General features: G+C 41.4%; 1 protein-coding gene across 2 annotated transcripts in view; it reads left to right on the top strand.

The window, feature by feature from the left end:
• The window catches only part of pkd2 (polycystic kidney disease 2), a 57,990-nt gene that overhangs the window by 1,036 nt on the left and 36,100 nt on the right, over nt 1-20,854 (top strand). Inside the window, exon 2 of one of the 2 annotated variants that reach the window (XM_072256539.1) lies at nt 13,446-13,559. In XM_072256539.1, coding sequence (XP_072112640.1) covers nt 13,446-13,559 — 114 coding nt within the window. Of the gene's footprint in view, nt 1-13,445; nt 13,560-17,592; nt 17,798-20,854 lie in introns of those variants that run through there. The other variant, XM_072256540.1, reaches the window with a different exon arrangement.

The following is a 20,854-nucleotide window of genomic DNA, read 5'->3' as shown; positions in this document are numbered from 1 at the left end:
GACCACCTGATTTCCTACAGCAGGTTGTGTGTTCCATATTCAATCATCTGCAGTCTGTTCTGCAAGAGGCTGAAAATTGATGTTTCAGGTTGAAACTGTTCATGAGGACTGTAAGGAAAGAGAGATGGCCAGTGTAAATGGGTGGAGCAAGAGCTGGCTGGTGGTAAGTGGATTCATGTGAGTTTGATGAGAGGTAGGTGAGGGACAGGAGAGTAGCATTTGATGTGAGAAGCTGGGAGATGAGAGCTGGAAGAGACAAAGTGCCTGAGAAAATGGGATCTGATAAGAGAGGACAGTGGACCATGGAAGCAGTGAGAAGGAGAACTGTTGGAAGGAATGCGTGGTTGATGGGCAGTTTGAGAGGGCAGGGAGGGAGAGCCGAAGGGATAATGGGGTTATTGGGTTAAGGGAATAAAAGGGGACAGAGGGGTTTGGTTACCAGAAGTTAGAGAAAGCGACTTTCATGGCACCAGTTTGGAGACTACCAAGGTGGAATATGAGGTGGTGTGCTCTAATCTGTGTCTAGATTCAACTTGGCAATTGAGGAGATCGTGGACAGACTTCGGTGTGGGAATGGGAAGTGAAATTAAAAGGCTGGCAACTGGGAGACCCTACTTGTTCAATGTTCACAATAAATTTATTATCAAAGTACAAATATGTCACAATTTATTATGTTGAGGTTCATTTTCTGTGTGCATTCACAGTAAATACAAAGAAATGCCATAGAATGAATGAAAAACCACACATAAGATGGGCAATCAGTGTGCAAAAGACAGGAAACTCTGCAAATACAAAAAGAAAAAAATAATAAATAAGCAATAAATATTGAGAACATGAGATAGAGTCTTTGAATGTGAGTCCATAGGTTGTGGAAACAGTTCAGTGTTTGGGTGAGTGAGGGTGAATGAAGTTATCCCCTGTAGTTCAAGAGCCTGATGGTTGAAAGATAATAACTGTTCCTGAACCTGGTGGTGTGGATCTTGAGGCTCCTGTACCTCCTTCCTGGTGGCAGCAGTGAGAAGAGAGCAGGCCTGAATGGGGGGGGGGGTCCTTAGTGATGGATGCTGTTTTCCTGCAACAGCGCTCCTTATAGATGTACTCAATGGTGGAGAGGCCTTTAACCATGATGGACTGGGCTGGATCCACTACTTTCTGTAGGCTTTTCTGTTCAAGAACATTGGATGCAATAAATTACACAGATGAATTCACATGTGAAGATCTGCATCACATTGAAGGACTGTTTAGGGTGAGACTTGCAGTGTCTGTGTCTATATTGTGTATAGGTTTGGTAGAACAAAGGACCCTATGGAAAATCCTGGCAATTCTGGACAATGTTTCTCACCCTCTGCATGCTACCTTGGCTGAATGGAGAAGCACTTTGAGTAATAGACTAGGACAACTGTGCTGCTCCAAAGAGTGATATATGAGGTCATTCTTCCCTCGGTCATTAGGCTCTATAATGAGTCAACCTATAGCCAGGGAAATGATACCCCCCCCCCCCCCGTTAGACCGTGTGGTAACTTATTTTTTATTCTTTCTCCTTCTCTTCTAATATTTATATCTGTGCACTTGTAATGTGTGACACTGTCATTTCCTTTGGGATCAATAAAATATCTATCACTGCACAGTGGTGCAGCAGGCAGGCTGCTGCCTTACAGTGCCATTGACCTGTGTTCAATCTTCTGACCTCGTGCTGCTTGTGCAGAGTTTGCAAGTTCTCCCTGTGACCGTGTATGTTTCCTCCAGATATTTTTGTGTCCTCTCCCAACCCAAAGATGTGCAAATTGGGTAGAGCAATTGACTGGTGTAAACTCCCTTGTGTAGAGTCTAGGGAGAGGTGAAGGGAATGTGGGGAGAATAAAATAGGATTAGTTTAGGATTCTTGGGCGTTTGAGGTAGTGTAGTTAGTTGCTGAGGTTGTGGGCCTGTTGTATGAAAAAAGACAAAGTAGGCTAGGTCTGTAGTGGCCTGTATTCAGAAGAATGAGTAGTGATCACACAGAGACATATAAAATATCTAGAGTTCAACAGGGTTGATTCAATACCGTGCTGTAACCTTAGATAAAATGATAAAATAGTCTGAAGGAAGCCAGGTTTCCTTAAGAGTAAATCTTCTCTGACAAAACTATTGGAATTCTTTGAGGAAATAACAAGCAGGGTAGACAAAGGAGAATTGGCAGATGTTGTGTACTTGGATTTTTAGAAAGTCTTTGCAAAGTGCTGCTATTGAGGCTGCTTAACGAGATAACAACCTGTGGTATTATAGGTAAGATGGTAGTATGGATGGAAGGTTGGCTGACTGGCAGGTCGCAAAGAGTGAGAATAGAGGAGGCCGTTTCTGGTTGCCTGCCAGTGACTAGTTTACATCTTTGACTTGTGGTGTTCCAGAAGGGTCAGTGTTGGGACCAATTCTTTTTACATTATATGTCAGTGATTAAAGTGGTGACATTGATGGCTCTGTGGCCAAGTTTGCAGATGATAGAAAGATAGGTGGAGGAGCAGATAGTTTCGAGGAAGCAAGGAGTCTGCGGAAGGATTTAGAATGATGAGGAAAGTGGCCAAAAAAGTGGCAGATGGAATACAATGTTGGGAAGTGATTGGTCATGCACTTTGGTAGAAGGAATAAAGGTGCAGACTAACTACTTTGCTGTTTACTATGTCACCAATTTTGGTTTTGTCTCAAAGTTACTAGTCTTGCTGCCTACATTCTTTTTCAACTTATCAAATATGTATGACAAACAGCAGAGGACTCACTGATTCCTGCTGTACCCCACTGGCCACAGGTCTCTAATCTGAAAAGCAACTCTCTACTACCACTCTGTTTCCTAATACCAATGATTATTTTGTATCCAGTTGGCCAGCTCACCCTAAATCCAATGTGTTCTCTCCTTCCTGACCATCTGACTTAGTTTGATGGTTTGCTGAAATACAGTTAGTGTGTAGCAGCCTAGTGTCAACAATACACTTGCTGACTTTTCAAAAGCAACTTCATAAAACTTGAGACATGATTTCCTGTGCACAAAATATGTTTACTATCCCTAATCAGTCCTTGCTTTCCCAAATAAAAATGAGTCATGTCACTCAGAATTCCCACTAGTATCGGTGTACAAGATAATGAGAGGCATTGATCGTGCGGATAGTCAGAGGCTCTTTCCCAGAGCTGAAATGGCTAGCACAAGAGGACATAGTTTTAAGATGCTTAGAAGTAGGTACAGAGGAGATGTCGGGGTAATGTAGAATGTTTTGGAAATTTTACTATGTTATGGGCACAAAGCAAATACAGATTTGAAATGTACTAAATCCATAAATTATATTGTGAACATTGACACAGACCTGCACATTGTAATAAAACACAGCTGAAATGTTAACTGATTATTTTGTGAATGACAGTGACAGAGAATAAAAGGTCCACTGATTCATGCATTGGTCCACACAAGCTATAACAAATAATCACTGTTGGTATTATCTACCTGAAATGTACACAAATTCTTGGGAAAAATGGACAGGTAATAAGTGTTTAAACTCAATTTTAGGTGATGGCAACTCCTTGGAATACCTTTGATTGATCTTATACAGCACCTTCTTATGCCGGAACCTTGGATGAAACTATTTTGGCAGTATTTTAATCAAGCACCAGACCCCACCTTCCAGAATAGATGCAGTTTGAATGGAATCAGAATTGGCATATTGAATTTGCGGTCCATCTCAGGGAGCTGAAGGGGACAAGTCCAAAGGCAAACCTGCCAGAAAGTGTCACTGTGTGAGGCAGGGCAACAACATATTTGCATTGGATTGGATTAGGTTGAGCAAAGTCAAAGTTATTGTCATATGCACAAGTAAACTTATGCACAGGTGTAATGAAAAAGTTACTTGCAGCAGCACACTGGCACAGAGCATCATATAAGCAGCATTCACAAGAGAAACATAAATTAAACAAAATCATTCAAGAAAGAACACTACTAGAACCAAGTAAATTGATTATAGTGCAAAGTGATCAAAGTGGAGTTGCTAAACTGTAGTGATTAGGGTTGTGCTGGATGGTTCAGAAACGGAACAGTTGAAGGGAAGTAGCTGTTATTGAACCTGGTGGCTGTGAGAAGGTGACGTAGCTGAAATGATGATTTTTGATGGATATTGCCTTGCTGAGGGAGGATCTTGTCGAGATACCACTGAAGGTGGAGAAGGATGTACCCACGATGTATTGGGCTGAATCTTTTACACTCTAGAGCTTCTTGCGTTCCTGTACATTCAAATTGCCGTAGCAGACTTTTAACAGTACATTGGTCGAAGTTTGTGAGAGTGTTTGATGACAAGCTGAACCTCCTAATTAAGACCCTGGCGCACCTTCCTTGTGAGTGTATCTATATGCTGGGCCCAGGACGTATCGTCTGATATGTTAACACCTAGGAATTTAAAATATCTGACTCTCTCCTTCGCTGATTTCCCCCATTGTAAACTGGTGCATACTTATCCTCCTTGCCCTTCCTGAAATCAACAATCAGCTCTTTAGTTTTTCTGATGTTGAGCAAGACTTGCGGTACCACTCAAACAGGTGTCCTGTTCTTGCTTACATGTGTTGACTGATCAGTCTCCTTCAACAGCAGTGTTGTCATCAGTGAATTTGTATTTGGCACTTTTAAGTACGCATGATAACGTTAGGATAGAAAGTGTGAGGCAACAGGAAAGTTTCATCTGCTGAATATATTGTTTAGTACAGTATGATCTGTTGTATAATTCAGCCTAGAAATAAAATTTTGATAGTGGTTTGCTCTGTTTTCCATGTAACTTTATTAAATTTAAGGAAATCAGACTAGGTTATATTTATGTTTTAAAAGTTCTAAACAATGAATCATGAAATGTGATCATTATGCCAAACCTCTTATTAAATTAAATGAGAATACTTTATTGTGCTATCGAGTCTCAGACCTAAGGCACTTCACAGACAATAAAATACTTTGATCCACAACGGCTGTTGTTCTGTAGATCATTTTTACGCACGCTGCGTAAGCAAGGTTAATAGCTGGTTAATCCATTTCATTTTGTGACTGATTGGCTCAAAGGCTGGAAAACTCGGGGTTTTTTTAATATTAGGTCGAATTTAGAACAGCACAACACAGGAACAGGCCCTTCAGCACATAACGTTGTGCTAAACTAATTAAATTAGTAATCAAATGCCCAACTAAACTAATCCTTCAGCATACACAATGTCAATGTCCTTCCATTCCTTTCAGATTTATGTGCCTATCTAAGAGCCTCTTGAATGTCTTTATCTTAATGGCATCTGCCCCAGGCAGTGCATTCCAGGCACCCGCCAGTATCTGTATTAATAAAAAAAACAATTTGCCCTATACATCTCGTTTGAACTTGTCTTTTTTAACCTTAAATGTGTGCCATCTAGTATTAGACTTTTCAACTCTTGGGGGAAAATGGTACTGGAAATGTCTACTCTTTCTATGCCTCTCGTAATATTATAAACTTCTTTCAGGTCTTTACTCAGCCTCCACTGATCTAGGAAAAAAAAGACAGGTTTGTCCAACCTCTCTTTATTGCACGTATCCTTAATCCAAGCAGCATCCTGGTAAGCCTCTTCTGCACTCTTCCAAAGCCCCAACATCTTTCCTGAAATCATAATGGGTCAGCTAGAACTGAGCACAATACTTCCAGTGCAACCTAATTAGAGTTTTATAAAGCTGCAACACAACTTCCTGACTCTTGAATTCAATTCCTTGACTAATAAAGGCAAGCATGGCATATTCCTCTTGCCACCCCATCGACCTGTGTAACTACTTTTAGGAAGCTACTTTTGGACTACTCTATACATCAGCATAGTTATGGGAATTGGCATTAAGTATACTCTCTCTACACATTTGATCACCCAAAGTGGAATTCATCACATTGAGCTATGTTAAACTCCATTTGCCATTTTCCCACCCATATTTGCAACTATATCCCACTATTCTTTGCCAGTGTTCTACATTATCCTCAACGCCACCAATGTTTTGCAAATTGATTAACCCACCCATCTACATTTTCATGCAGATCGTCTCTATATATCACAAACAGCAGAGTGCCTGGTACAGATCCCTACAGAATACCACTCGTCACAGACCTTCAACCAGAATAAGGCCCATCAACCACTACTATCTATCTTTTATGGACAGCCAATATGCTATGGATCCCGTGCACATTATGTTCTGAATGAGCTTCTCATGGGGGGACCTTGTCAAATGCCTAACTCAAAATATATAGACAACATCCACAGGTCTACCTTCATCAATCACCTTTGTCATCTCCTCCAAAAAATCAACTTGTCCCACACAAAGCCATGTTGATTCTCCCTAATTAGGCCATAGTTTTCGAAATGCTTGTGAATCCTATCCCTAAGGATCCTCTGCTGCAACTTTCCTCCTACTGATTGGCCTATAGGTTATACGATTATCCCTATTTCCTTTCTTGAATAATGGAACAACATTAGCTACTCGCCAGTCCTCCGTATCCTCACCTGTGATAGAGAGGACACAATGATAATGGTCATGGTTCCAGCAATCTCATCTCTTGGCTCTCTCAGTAACCTGGCGTACGTTCCATTAGCCCTTGGGCACTTGATGTTCTTCAAGTGACCTGAGAGTGTTTCGAAGCAGCAGGGCCCAAATCTGGCAGTAAGGAATGAATCGATGTTTGCCTGATTTAAGTACTGGGCTAGATTGAAAAGGTCAGGGTGTCGGGGACAGGCCTGTGTTTGTCTCATTGCTCAGCCAGGTTTACCTATCTCTGCTCTGAATGAGGCTGTTGCCTCCGACTAATGGGCTACTGGACAGGCTGCAGTGATGACTAGCTTCATGGCTGTGAACTCACTTTCATGAACTGTAGTTGTGAATGTTATTTGCTTGCTTTTTATTTGCATGATTTGTTCTTTTTTTCCTGTAGATTATATGTTTGACGGTCTTTAGTGGGTTCTATTGTGTTTCTTTGATTCGTGGTTGCCTGTAAGGAGACAAATCTCAGGGTTCTATTACCTGGTTTTTGCATTAATTACTCATAAAATTGTGGTCTGATCTTTATCTAAGTGACTGCCTAAACTAGGATTGGACATCCTGCAAAGATCACACCAAGGGCACAATGCGCAATACTGAAGGAGGTGTAACAGTACGCAGGGTAACAGCAAAAGACCTGCAGAAATCTCTAGAGCTTGCAAAAGTCTGTTCATGTGTCCACTATAAGGAAAACACTGAACAAGAATGGTGTTCACAGAAGGACACCATGAAGGAAACCCTGCTCTCCAAAAAAAAATTGCCACATGCCTCAAGTTTGCGATTGGTCACCTGGGTGTCCCACAACAATACTGGGACAATGTTCTGTGGACCAGTGAGACAAAAGTTGAACTTTTTGGCAGAAGTGCAAACCGCTATGTTTGGAGGAAAAGGGGCACTGCACACTAACATCAAAACCTCATCCCAACTGTGAAGCATGGTGGAAGAAGCATCATTCTGCTTTGCCACCTCAGGGCCTGGATACCTTGCAATTGTTGAGGAAAGAATGAATTCAAAATTGTATCAGGACATTTTACAGGAGAATGTCAGGGTAGTGGTCTGTCACCTGAAGCTTAATAGAAGTTGGTTGATGCAACAGGTCAATGATCTGAAAGACAAGACTAAATTAACAACAGAATGGTTTAAAAAGAAGAAAATTCGCGTTTTGAAATAGCCAAGTCTTAGTTCAGCTTTTAACCCAATTGAAATGCTGTGGCATGACCTGAGGAGGGCTGTTCATATAAGGTATCCCAGAAAAAAGGATCTAGTGCTTTCCTGGCTTCCAGCTGGGTACAGGTATGATTTTAACCAATGCTGCGATGACAAACTGTGCCATCCTCATCAGGGATGATGCCTGGGCATGTCTAGTCTGGTGGTATGTATACCCTTGTCGTCCATCCCTCCTGATTGATTAGTCCTCGTGGAATCAGGTTTCTGCTGTCCCACTTTATTTACTATTGAATTCGGGTTCTTACTTAGAGTGAAACCTTAGTCTTGGTTAAAATTCTTTTCCTCTAGTTTTATTTCAATGGCTTCCTTCACTAGGCGGTCCCAAAATCCATTGGTGCAGCACAGTAATTTTGTGCTGTCAAAGTGAATCCTATGGCCATTGAGAATGTAGTGTTCTGCTACCACCCATTTCTTTGAGTAACCCAAAACGATACACCTTCTATGATCCTTGATGCGGGTTTCCATTGTCTGGCTGATGCATGCTGCTCCACATTCATAGGAAATGCTGGAAGTGCCAACTATCCTGTGTCCTAGGTCATTTGAGATTCCTTACAGCTTGTATATCCCCGAAATATTGATGAACTGAAAACTTTTTGTATGGAGGAATGGTCCTTGCTGTTATGCAAATCTGATCAACAGCTACAGGAAAAGTTTGGTGGAGGTTATTGCTGCTAAAGGACATTCTACTAGCTATTAACTACAAGGGTTCATATACTTTTTCCAGCTTCTACTGTGAATGATTACACAATGTGTTCAATAAAGACATGACAAGTATAGTTGTTTGTGTTAATTAGTTTAGGCAGATTGTGTTTGTCTATTGTTGTGATGTAGATGAAGATCAGACCACATTTTATGCAGAAGACCAGGTAATTGCAAAGGGTTCACAAACTTTTTCTTGCAACTGTTCATTCCTTGATAATAAATGTACATTGAACTGTAGTATCTTGAAATGCCCTGGCAAATTAGCACACTCTACATTGAACTCCCTATCATCCTCCACGTTCATTGTTGTAAATATTGATGCTAAGTACTCATAATAGGACCTCATATACCACCGTGATTTCCTTAAAGTGAGATCATTGATTGTGGGAACATCTCAATAGATGAGTTTAGTTATCCCCTTTTGTTCAAGAGCCTGATGGTTGAGGGGTACTAACTTTTCTTGCATCTGGTGGTGCGAGTCCTGAGGCTCTTGTAGCTTCTACCTAATGTCAGCAGTGAGGAAAGAGCATGGGCTAGGTAGTGAGGATCTTTGATGATAGATGAACCAAGGTTGGACTTGCCGAGAATCTTAGTTTACATTTTCATCCAAAATGCAGAAGAATTTTTCTGTAAATTGTAATCAGAGTAGAAGCCTTTTTAGGGAGCTCGATGATTCAAAGGCATCATAGGGAGTCAACTGCACAATACTGGGTTCAGTAGGAATTAGATTGCATTGGTATGTTTACAGCAATTTGATTTTAGCTGAAGGATTACGTCTCCATTATGTGGATATAGCATAGCATTGGAGACACCGTTATTTGGACAGATACCAACCAGCCTGCTAGAGGTGACTCATTCCTGCTTTAACACTTCATTCAATTGGCATCATCACCAATATTAATGTTGTAGAGATATATGAGGAGTTTGAATTTTGTAGATATGTAATTTTATAAGATGAACGTGTTACTTCACAAAAGTCTTTGGCACATGTATATAGCTAGGGTGCCTAAGACTTTTGCTCAGTACTCTATTTGTCAATATAGAATGGAGAGCAAGTTCGTAAATCTGGTGGATCAGAGGATGTTGGGAATGATGAGAATGGAACACCACAGGAGTGGTGAGGGATGGGTGGCAGAGGAGGAGTGCGAGGGGCAGAGCCTGGCACGGGTGCAGCTATACCCAGCCCTGAGACACCAGGCAAGGTCACTTGATTCCAAACAATTGGTTTATTAATCATTACAGAATGTCTCTCTGGTATATCCCTCTTCTTTTCCCCTTTCCTAACCATGATTCCCTTCTCCTGCCCCCTTTTCCACTCTGAGTCCACAATAGAAGTCCATTATCAGAATCACATTTATCATCTGTCATGAATAATCTCATATGTCATGAAAGTTGTTTTTGTTTTGCAGCAGCAATACAGTGCAATATATAAAGTTAATACAGTACTGTGCGAAAGTCTGGGGTATCCTGTCTATAGATACCTAAGACTTTTTCACAATACTGTAGATCTTGTTGGGAAATACTAAGTGATGGATGAAAGTGAAACTCGTGTCTTTGAAGTGTCATTCATGGCTGCAGGAAGTCCCACAGCACTTTACAGATAATGAAGAAGCTTGGAAGTCAAAGTAAAATATATTATCAAATACATATATGTTACCTGGAGATTCATTTTCTTGCAGACATTTACAGGAAAGTAAAGAAATACGATAGAATTTTTGAAAAACCATTCATAAAGACTGATAAAGAAACATTGTGCAAAAGAAGACAAATTATTGAAATGAAAATATGATACTGAGATCATGAGTTATAAAGAGTTTGTATATTGTAGAGTCAGTTCAGAGTTGTGAGTGAAGTTGTCCAGGTCTGTTCAGGAGGCTGATAGCTGTAGGGTAAAATCTGTTCCTGAACCTGGTGGTATGGGACCTAAGGCTTCTGTTCCTCCTGTTGCTGTAATGTAGGAAACTCGGCAGGTAATTAGTTCATCAATGCTGGGGTAACATTGCATGTACGAGGAGAATGTGGGATAACTTGTTTCCACCACCCCAACACTACTTTGGGTGCAATTCAGAGATATACAATTGCAGTGAAGCACAAAGGAGAGCCTGGCAACATCTTTCTGTTCTGACTAACTTTTGTAAATTCACTGCCACACAATATGTATTCAAGAAGTTGTATATCCATTATTTTAAACAAATTTCCAAATTGGTATTTTTGTCTAAAAATATTCAAGTTGCACCCAACAATATAGAAGTTATTCTGGTTAATCCAAACATCAAAGCCTAATATCATAGAATCACAAAAATGTACAGCACAGTATCGGCTCTTGTGGTCCACCTTGTCTATTCCAACCATGATGCATGTTTGCGTTAATCCCATCTGCTGCCTTTGGCCCATATCCCTTTATTACTTTCCTGTCCAAATGCCTTTTAAATGTTGTAATGGTAGTGGCCTCCACTACCTTTTCTAAAAGCTCATTCCAGATATGCATCATCCTTCCTGTAAAAAAAAAGTACTTAGCCCTCAGATCATCTTTAAATTTCTCCACTTCTCACCTTAGAGTGCCCTGTAATTCTAGACTTTCCTGCCCTAGGAAAAAGATTCTGAATTTACATCCTGTCTGTACTTATAATTTTGTAAAGCTCTACAAGGTCACCTTTCAGTCTCCTACATTCCAGAAGGCATTAATGCACTATGCAGTCTTTACTCCAAATGTGTTCTAACCAACGTTTTGCACAACTGCAACATGACGTCCCAATTCTTATATGATGTCTTGGCCTGTGAAAGCAGGCATATCAAGTGCTTTCTTCAATACCCTCTCCACCTGTGTAATCACTTTCAGAGAGCTATGGACTTTCACCCCAAGGTCTCCCTATACAACAGTGCTCTTGTGGTTCTTGCCATTTACTTTGTCTTTCCAGAATTTGACCCCACAGTTTGCATTACTTCACATTTACTTGGATTAAGTTTCAACTGCCAGTACTCAGTTTAACTTTTCAGCTGACCTATGTCCAGTATTTTTAAACAATTTTGTTATCCAAGACCACCAATTTTTGTGTAATCTGCAAATATTAATCATCAAAATTTCAAAGTTCAAAGTACACATGTCATCATATACATCCCTGAGATCCATTTTCTTGCAGACATGCTCAGTAAATCCATAATAGAATAATTACCCCTACATCATACCCCCTGTATTCTCCCTAATGATAAATCCCTGTGGTAGACCATTTGTTAGAGATTTCCAGTCAGAAAAACAGTCCTAGACGCTACAGCACAGAAATAAGCCATTTGGCCCATCCAGTCTGTGACAAGTTATTAATCTGCCTAGTCCCATTGACCTGCCCCCCCCATCCATATATTTATCCAATTTTCTCTTAAATGTTGAAATCAAACTCAAATACTTCACTTCCACTGACAGCTGATTCCACACTCTCACCATCCTCTGAGTGAAGATGTTCCCCTTAAATAGTTCACCTTTCACCCTTAACCCATGACCTCTAGTTCAAGCATCCATTCACCACTACCCTTTGCCTGTTATCACCGAGCCAATCTCTGATTCTTAGTGCTTTAATTTTTTTGGACCGTCATACAATGCAGGAACATGTCAAAAACCTTAATGATACCCATATAGACAACAACCACTGTTTGCCTTCATCAAATTCCTCTGTTACCTCAAGTATGTGATTATTTAGTCTGAAATGAATGCAGTGTTTCTTGATGATTTGGGGCAAGCTCACTGGCCTCAGATGTTTATTGCACACTGGTCTCTCATCCACTACACGTGCACTGTATTGCAGCCTCCAGTGTTTCTTTCTTCATTCTTTCCTTTCCCTCAACTTGTTGCTTGCTCAGAGTAGCTCCAGTTTATAAAACCTGAAATGAAGGTGATTCAGACAAAACATCACGCTTAAAATATTTCCAACAACAAAATAAAATTGTGGGTATAAATATAAATCAGTCAACATTCTCACTATATACATCTTAGTATTTTATAACATTGGGTGGTCAAGGTAAAGCGGTTGGAGCTTGTTCATTCCTGTTAAAATACACAGTGATTAAGCTGGTAGAGCTGCTAGATCTCAACACCAACAACTTGGGTTGGTTCCTGATCTCTGGTGTGGAGCTTGCGTTTTCTACTTGTGACTGTGTGGGTTTCCTCTTCTACTACAGTAGCATGCTATTTGGTAGGTGGCATAGCGGTTAGTGTGACACTGTTACAGCTCGGGGTATAAAAGTTTGGAGTTCAATTCTGAGATCCTCTGTAAGGGGTCTCTGTCCTCTCCCTGGAATGCATGCACTTTTTCTGGGTCTTCCCATTTCCTCCCACAGGCAATAGACATACTGGGTAGATTTATTAGTCATTGTAAGTTTTCCCGTGAATAGGTTAGGGTTAAATGGGGGGGGGGGGGGGAGGGAGTAGTTTGCTGAGCGGTGTGGTTCGAAGTGCCAGAAAGGCCTATTCTGTGCTGTATCTCTAATTGACTAATGACTACTGTAAATGTGAATGGTAGAATCTAGGGAGAGGTGATGGGAATAAAGGAACAATACTGTAAATATATATAAAAAAAAGGATAGTGTAGATTGGTTTGATAGTGGATATGGACTCCATGCTTTGACAAGGGTTAACAAGTATTAAGAATCTAGCATTAAATTAATCTTCCTCAACTCCTCACTGTATATGAATTCTGTGTTCTAGAGTGAGAGGGACTCTGACAGGCTTTGCCTTCAACATTAAATGGTTTTCATTACTGCACAGTTGTCGTTATCAAACCAGCCAGTGGTAAACTTTAGAAATGTTATAAATTTCATGGACTCTGACCTGTTTATTTCTGCTTTAAAGTGTTATGTAGTCTATATATACTTTGATTTTTTTTTTCTGTTTACGTGCCTGCATTAAATTGTTGTTTTAATTATTCAATACTGCTAAAAATGGTGCCTTAATAGTCAATAGTTTAAATCATTGTTGTGTGTACTTTTTTTAAAGCTTTATGGGGAACCCGGCTGATGGAGGATCAGACTGTCAACAGAGAAAGATACCTGAAGAACATGCTGCGAGAATTAGTGACATACTCAGTTTTCATGGTTGTTCTCTGCATCTGTAAGTGTGGTCTTTCACTTAACGATTATTTTTCACCTAGTTTTTAGTTAATGCTGTAATATTTTATGTGGTTGGTTTTTGCATCTTTGTTTTTTATTATAAAGTCTTACATTTATTTGATTCCTTTACTATTACTCACAGTGTGTTTCAAATATCAACTACTCCCTGTGTCAAAAAACTTTACCTTGGATTCCCTCTAAAACTCTTCCACCTTGCCTTAAAACTGTGCTCTCTCCCTACTGTGGAAATAGCATTATGATTATCTGCCTTATCCAGCTTTTATAATTTTGCATAGTTCTATCAGGTGACCTCTTAGTCACCATTATTCCAAGAGAAACAAACCTAGTTTATTCAAGCTCTTTCCAGAACTAAAGATCTTCAATTGAAGCAGCATCTTGGTGAATCACTTCTGCGATATCTCCAGCTCATCCACCCTTCTTATAGGGTGGTGACCAGAACTGCACTTGATATTCCGAGTGTGATCAAATCAGTGTTTTGTGAAGTTGCAATGTAATTTCCAACTTTTATTTCAACTTTTGCCAGCTTATAAAGGCAAGCATGCTGTATGCTTTGAGTAACATGAACAAAATGCTCATGAATCTGGTTAAAGGGTCTCCGCCCTAATGCTGACTGTTTATTCTCCTCCATGGATTTGCTGAGTTCCTCCAGCATTTTGTATGTGTTAATGCAAAATCTCTAATGTCTATGCTGTATGCTTTCTTTCATCACATTCAGAGAACCACAAACAAACCCCAAGGTTCTACTGTTCATCAATATTCCTTTGCACGCTACTGTTTACTCTCTCCCCTCTTCCTATTTAACTTCCCAAAATGCATTACCATGCACTTGCTAAGGTTGAATTCCATCTGCCAACACTCTACTCAACTTTCCATCTGATCTGTATCCTGCTGTGGCCTTGGACTACCTTCCTCATTATCTATAATGGCACCACTTTTTGTGTCATCTGCAAACTTTGCGCATTGGACTGTTTTCTCAATTCTGCTGTTTAATATGACATCTAGGCCTGTGAGTGAACTTAACACCTTTTTCACTGTGGAATTCACAAAGAAGCAGCTCTTAAAGTAACTATGAAGTAACTTGTAATTGTCTGCTGCTTCTCCATAAAGCCTGGTATCAGTCTAATTACCTGTTTACTGTTTACTCTAAGTGCCTCACATGAGCAAGGAATTTCATCAGACCCTGATTATATGAGAATAAACTGAAGTTCTAAGAGCCAGAAGGTGTATTTTCCTGCTGCTGCTTAAAAACTGGCCTTTCTGATTGGCTCGCAAACACGAGGAATTCTGCAGATGCTGGAAATTCAAGCAACACACATCAAAGTTGCTGGTGAACGCAGCAGGCCAGGCAGCATCTCTAGTAAGAGGTACAGTCGACTGCACCTCTTCCTAGAGATGCTGCCTGGCCTGCTGCGTTCACCAGCAACTTTGATGTGTGTTTCTGATTGGCTAAAGTTTTTTTTTGGAAAAGCATTTCTGATTGATTGGCTAATTGTGAGACATCAGCTAATAAAAGAAAAGCAAGTTTTAGCAGAGCAGCCATTGTGAGAGTGTTTGAGTGGTAAGTAGAGAAGTCTTAACTTGTGAGGCTTCAGTGAGTAGAGGTATAGGTAAGGTTCCTTGAATTTCCTATTTAGATATCGATGTAACCCTCTCACCGTGGCTCGTATACAGACTTGGCTCTGCAAAAACACCTTCAATCCGTATGAATACATCAGGGCTTGGTCCCACTAAACCTTCAGGAATAGTGTTTTGCACTTTAGTATTTCCCTTGATACACTGATTGGAAACTATCCACTACGAGACCCCAGCTCATTCCTTTACTGAGCCTTTTCGTAGTTTTGCCTCTTTTCTTCTCTGTTTATTAACCGCTGACTTACTTTTTGAAGATAATCCTGTCCCTCACAATCTCGCTGGAAATGTCCATCTTTTCCACAATTACCGCTCAGCTCAGCTTGAAAGTTTTTCACCTCATTCCTCAAAAGCTGCATCTCTGGGCATCAGGGGTGACTTTTAACAGCAGAGGCTACTATTGAAGATGCTACTCAGCTTTTGGAAATATTCATAGTCATTGTCATACTTTACTGATCCTGGGGGAAATTGGTTTTTGTTACAGTTGCACCATAAATAAATAGTAATAAAACCATAAATAGTTAAATAGTAATATGTAAATTATGCCAGGAAATAAGTCCAGGACCAGCCTATTGGCTCAGGGTGTCTGACCCTCCAAGGGAGGAGTTGTAAAGTTTGATGGCCACAGGCAGGAATGACTTCCTATGACGCTCAGTGTTGCATCTCGGTGGAATGAGTCTCTGGCTGAATGTACTCCTGTGTCCAGCCAGTACATTATGTAGTGGATGGGAGACATTGTCCAAGATGGCATGCAGACACCACCGTCAGAGAGTCCAGTTCTATCCCCACAACATCACTGGCCTTACGAATGAGTTTGTTGATTCTGTTGGTGTCTGCTACCCTCAGCCTGCTGCCCCAGCACACAACGGCCCCAGCATTCTGTTGCTGAATTATGTTTTCCTCCTCTCTAACTTCTCTGAATAACTTAGTAAAAGATGGAGGAGGGCACATCTTGCGGGTCATTCAAATATGTGGAGCAATCACATCATGTGACAGTGTACCCTTCACAACTTGCTCCATCCTCAAGCAATTTCTTTCAGACAGTTGAATGGCCCCTTACTGGCACCAACAACGTAGCAGTTTCTCCAACCAGAAAAGGTAAAGCTGGCAACTTCTGTCCTTTCTCTCTCCTTCCTCTCTCCTTCCTCCTGGAACGTGTGCCCAAACATCCTAAATTGGACAAAGTGGCTTCTTATCAGCTGAAACCAAAACATGCTTTCCAGCATGGCACACTGCTTTTACAGAAAACTGCTAATATAAACTACCTCACAGCTATACAAGACCCACTTGGTGTACTGTGTTCAGTTCTGGTCACCTCACTGCAGAAAAGATGTGGATACTATACAGAGAGTGCAGAGGAGTTTTACAAGGATGTTGCCTAAGTTGAGTAAACTTGACCTTTTCTCCTTGGAGCGACAGCGGATGAGAGGAGACCTGATAGAGGTGTATAAGATGATGAGGGGCATTGATTGTGTGGATAGCCGGAGGCTTTTTTCCAGGGCTGAAATAGCTAACACGAGGGGGCATAGTTTTATGGTGCTTGAAAATGGTTACCGAGGGGATGTCAGGCGTAAGTTTTCAACACAGTGGTGGATGCGTGGAATGCGGTGGTAGTGGTGGAAGCGGATACATTTGGGTCTTTTAAGAACCTCTTAGATAGGTACATGGAGCTTGGAAAAATAGAGGTCTATGCGCTAGGAAAACTCTAGGCAGTTTCTAGCGTAGATTACACAGTCGGCACAACATTGTGGGCTGAAGGGCCTATAATGTGTTGTAGATTTCTGTGTTCACAGCACAGCAGTAGAAATCTTAACAAGGGAATTGCACTCTCCCTCTACCAAAGATAGTCATGTCTTCATGAACTTGGAATTTATTAAACCAATATTAATGACCATTATTCAAGTGAGTTTTGTGATTTCAAGACCCCCTAATCCATTTGTAAATGGAAGTAACATATCTAACTATTGTGATGGACGCAACACTCTGTTTCCTCGGGGCATCATTTGCTAGCTTATCTGGGGATTCCCTGATTCTGAGACATACTTATCAGCTTCTTCAGCCTTGGGCACTTCTTGTGACCTTTCTTGTCTATTAGAGGATGCTTCCACTTGTCTATCACTTATACCTGGTGACTCAGTCACCCCTTGCCCCCTGACTCAGCTTCCTTTGGTTTAAGCAGGTGCTGCTGCACATCTTCAACCTCAGCTGGTGCTAACTAGCAAGACCTCTTTCGGAAAGGTGTTTGTGACCTCTATTACTCTGATAGTATGACAAGTGTTCTTGGAGTAACTAACATCAAACTCGTCAGTAGAAAAGACATCTTTGCATTCCAACTTCTCAGTTAATCACCTTTTCCATTCCTCAGGCAATTGGTGACTTTGATGTCAACTTCCTCGATCCAGTAGACTGTTTCTCTTCCATTTTCACCAGAACACTAGACACTACCATCACAGAAAAAAAGATGGGCAATCAGCCTTCCATGTCTGAGGGTAATATCTCTTCCTGAGGTGTTCCTGACAATCACTGTTATCCTGTTAGCATAGACAGCTGAAGATTTCTGCAGTTCAGGTCTCACCAGCACTCCTGCAGGTAAGTGTGACTCTTCTTCCTGATCACCAGGAGCATCCACCTGGATGGCCGAGATGCTGGGCATTCCAGCAAATTTGGGGGTTCCTGTCATTCTAGCTACTCTCCAGAATGTAACATGACAGGTTTAGACTGGATGTGCCATACAGTTCCTTGTTTCTGCCCATCATCCGGCTTCAAAGGAACTTGCACCTTCTCAAAAGCAGCTATAAACACAAAGTGAATGGACAAGGTTTTCAAAAAGTTCTTTCCATTTCTCTCCTTGCATCCTACCACGAACCTTCTCACAATGGAAGTATTTGTTCCCACAAAAATGGAAGCTTCACCCTTTTCAACTGGATCTGGGCAGACCAACACTGGTGCGACAATAGTTTCAGTTCAAGAATATCTGCTTCCGAAAACTCAGTATCAATGGCAAGTTACCATCATGTGGGTACTCATCAGTACGAAGCCCCCAAATCCCAAGAGCGCTGAGTGGCGTTAATGGTAAATGTGTCAAATACAAGTTGTAAAGGGATCTATAAAGCAAAGTAACATGAGAACTTGTGTCAAGTATGGCTCTCTGAAGGTATGCTTTCGCGTTTATCATCCAGCTCAGAATTTAAATCAACTGCTGAAGGACCCATTAGACCTTTCACATCAGACAACTCCCTTCCCTCACTTCGCAGAAACGAGAGCAACTTGTCTTTAAAGTCTTCACCCTCAGCTACATTCCTCCCCCACCCCCATTTCTCTAGCGATGTGCACTGCCTATGGCCCCACCTCTCCAGGTTCCCCTATCTTATCAGGCATTGTGACTTCAGTTATGTCACTGGTAGCTTGGACTAACATGACATCCTTGCCAGCTGATTGGTCAAAATACCATTCAATCAAGGTAATTTTTCACAACACTTTTACAGAGCTCCGTACTCCTAGTAGCAGTTTATCTGGAATTTGGGCATTCACCCCTCTCAGAACATAAGCATTACTTATGGATATTCTTTTGGAGTCGCACCAAACTTTAATCCCCGTGGCATCCATAATAAAATACCATAATAAAGAACTTCACTTTCCATAAACACTAGTTTAAACACTGGCTTAAACACACAAACACTTAATCATTCCTTAAACAACATTCACACAGCAATCCCGGACTAGGCCCCACAAATGTAACCCTTTCACCGGGGCTCATATACAGACTTTGCTCTAGCATGAACATTTACAATCCGTATGGATGCATCAGAGTTTGGTCCCACTAAACCTTCAAGAATAGTGTTTTGCAGTTTAGCATTTCCTTTGATACACTGATTGGAATGTATCCTTTCCAAGATGCCAGCCCATTCTAGTAGTAGTGGTGGTAGTAGTCATAGTCGTCGTCGTCATACTTTATTGATCCCGGGGGAAATTGGTTTTCGTTACAGTTGCACCATAAATAAATAGTAATAAAACCATAAATAGTTAAATAGTAATATGTAAATATGCCAGGAAATTACTGGGTCCCTTTGTAGTTTTGCCTCTTCTCTGTTTGATTAACCATTGACCTACTTTTCGAAGATTTTCCTGTCCCTCAGTCTCGCTTGAAGTGTCCATCTTCTCCACAGTTGTAACAGAAAATATCGGTCGCCTCTCTAATCAAGACACCCTTTAGGCAGCATTCCTCTGCGTTGTAAGTTCTACAGGTGGTTTGGGTTGTGTCTTGTTTAGCTGAAACATTAGCAGACATCCATCGAGTCAGCTCAGCAGAAGGTTTTCCACCTTATTCCTCAGAAGCTCTCCCTCTGTGGCATCAAGGGTCACTTTAGCAGCAGAGGCTACCACTGAAGACACTACTTGGTTTTTAGAAATGTTCCACTTCTCAATCATGTTTTCCTTCTCTCTAACTTCTCCCAATAACTTGGTAAAAGATGGAGGAGGGTGCATCTTGCAGGCCATTTGAATATGTAAAGCAATCACGTCATGTGACAGTGTGCTCTTCACAACTTGTTCCACCCTCAAGCATTTCTCTCAGACAGTTGAATGCCTCCTTTGGCGCAAACAATGCAGCAATTTCTCCAATCTGAAAAGATAGGTAGGCAGCTTCTCTCCTTCCAACTTGGCTTCATCCTAAGTTGGGCAACGTGGCTCCTTGTCTTAGCCGAGCCAAAACATACTTGCATGGTGCATTGCTTTTACAGAAAATTGCTAATATGAGCTACCTCACAACATAGCAGTAGAAATCTTAACCAGGGCATTACACACAGGATTCAGGGTGGCTGTTCAGACCAGTAGCGTGCTCTCCCTGCATGATGTGGGGATCAGGAAGACTTCCATGCCCCTGAGGACTACAACTGTGAAAAATGGATCCAGCTACCACTCCTGACTTACCACTTGAAGGAGATGAATGCACTCAGGATCACCTGAGCTGCTGGGAGTTTCAGTGAGGTGGTCACACCTAAAGTATGGGCTAACTGCCAGGAATGGAAAAGGGTTAAGGTAAAGATTGCAGGATTCCCCTGTGGCCGTTGTCTATTTTGGATACTCTGGGGGGCGGGGTGAGGGGGGTTGAAGAATGACTATTAAGGAGAAGGCAGCAACAGCCAGGTCTGGCACCTGGACCAGTTCTGAGGTTTAGTGGGAAAGGGTGAAATCAGACAGGACTCTAGTGATAGGAGACTCGATAGTTGGGGTGGGGGGGGAGGGTGGTCAGAAGATTCTGTGGCCACGAGAGCTTCTAGAATGGTGTGTTCCTCCCTGGTGCCAGATGTAACAGAGTGGCTACAATATATTCTCGGCGGGGGGGGGGGGGCAGGGAGAATGAGCAGCCAGAAGTAGTTATGCATGTTGGCACAAATGACACAGGTAGAGAAAGGGATGAAGTCCTGGGAAGTTAATACAGGGAATCTAAGAAGAAGATAAAAGCAGGATCTTTAGGGTAGTACTTTCTGGATTACTTCCAGTGCCACATGCTAGTGAGGGTAAGAATAGGAGGATATGGCAAATGAATGCATGACTGAAAAATTGGTGTAGGGGACAGGGTTCAGATTCTTGGATCATTAGGTTCTCTTCTGGGGCAGAGGTGATCTGTACAAGAGGGATGAGTTA

The sequence above is a fragment of the Mobula birostris genome, chromosome 4, assembly GCF_030028105.1.
Source record: "Mobula birostris isolate sMobBir1 chromosome 4, sMobBir1.hap1, whole genome shotgun sequence".
NCBI lineage: Eukaryota > Metazoa > Chordata > Chondrichthyes > Myliobatiformes > Myliobatidae > Mobula > Mobula birostris.
Note: the sequence above shows the minus strand (reverse complement) of the source record. Positions and strands in the feature narration are given on the sequence as shown.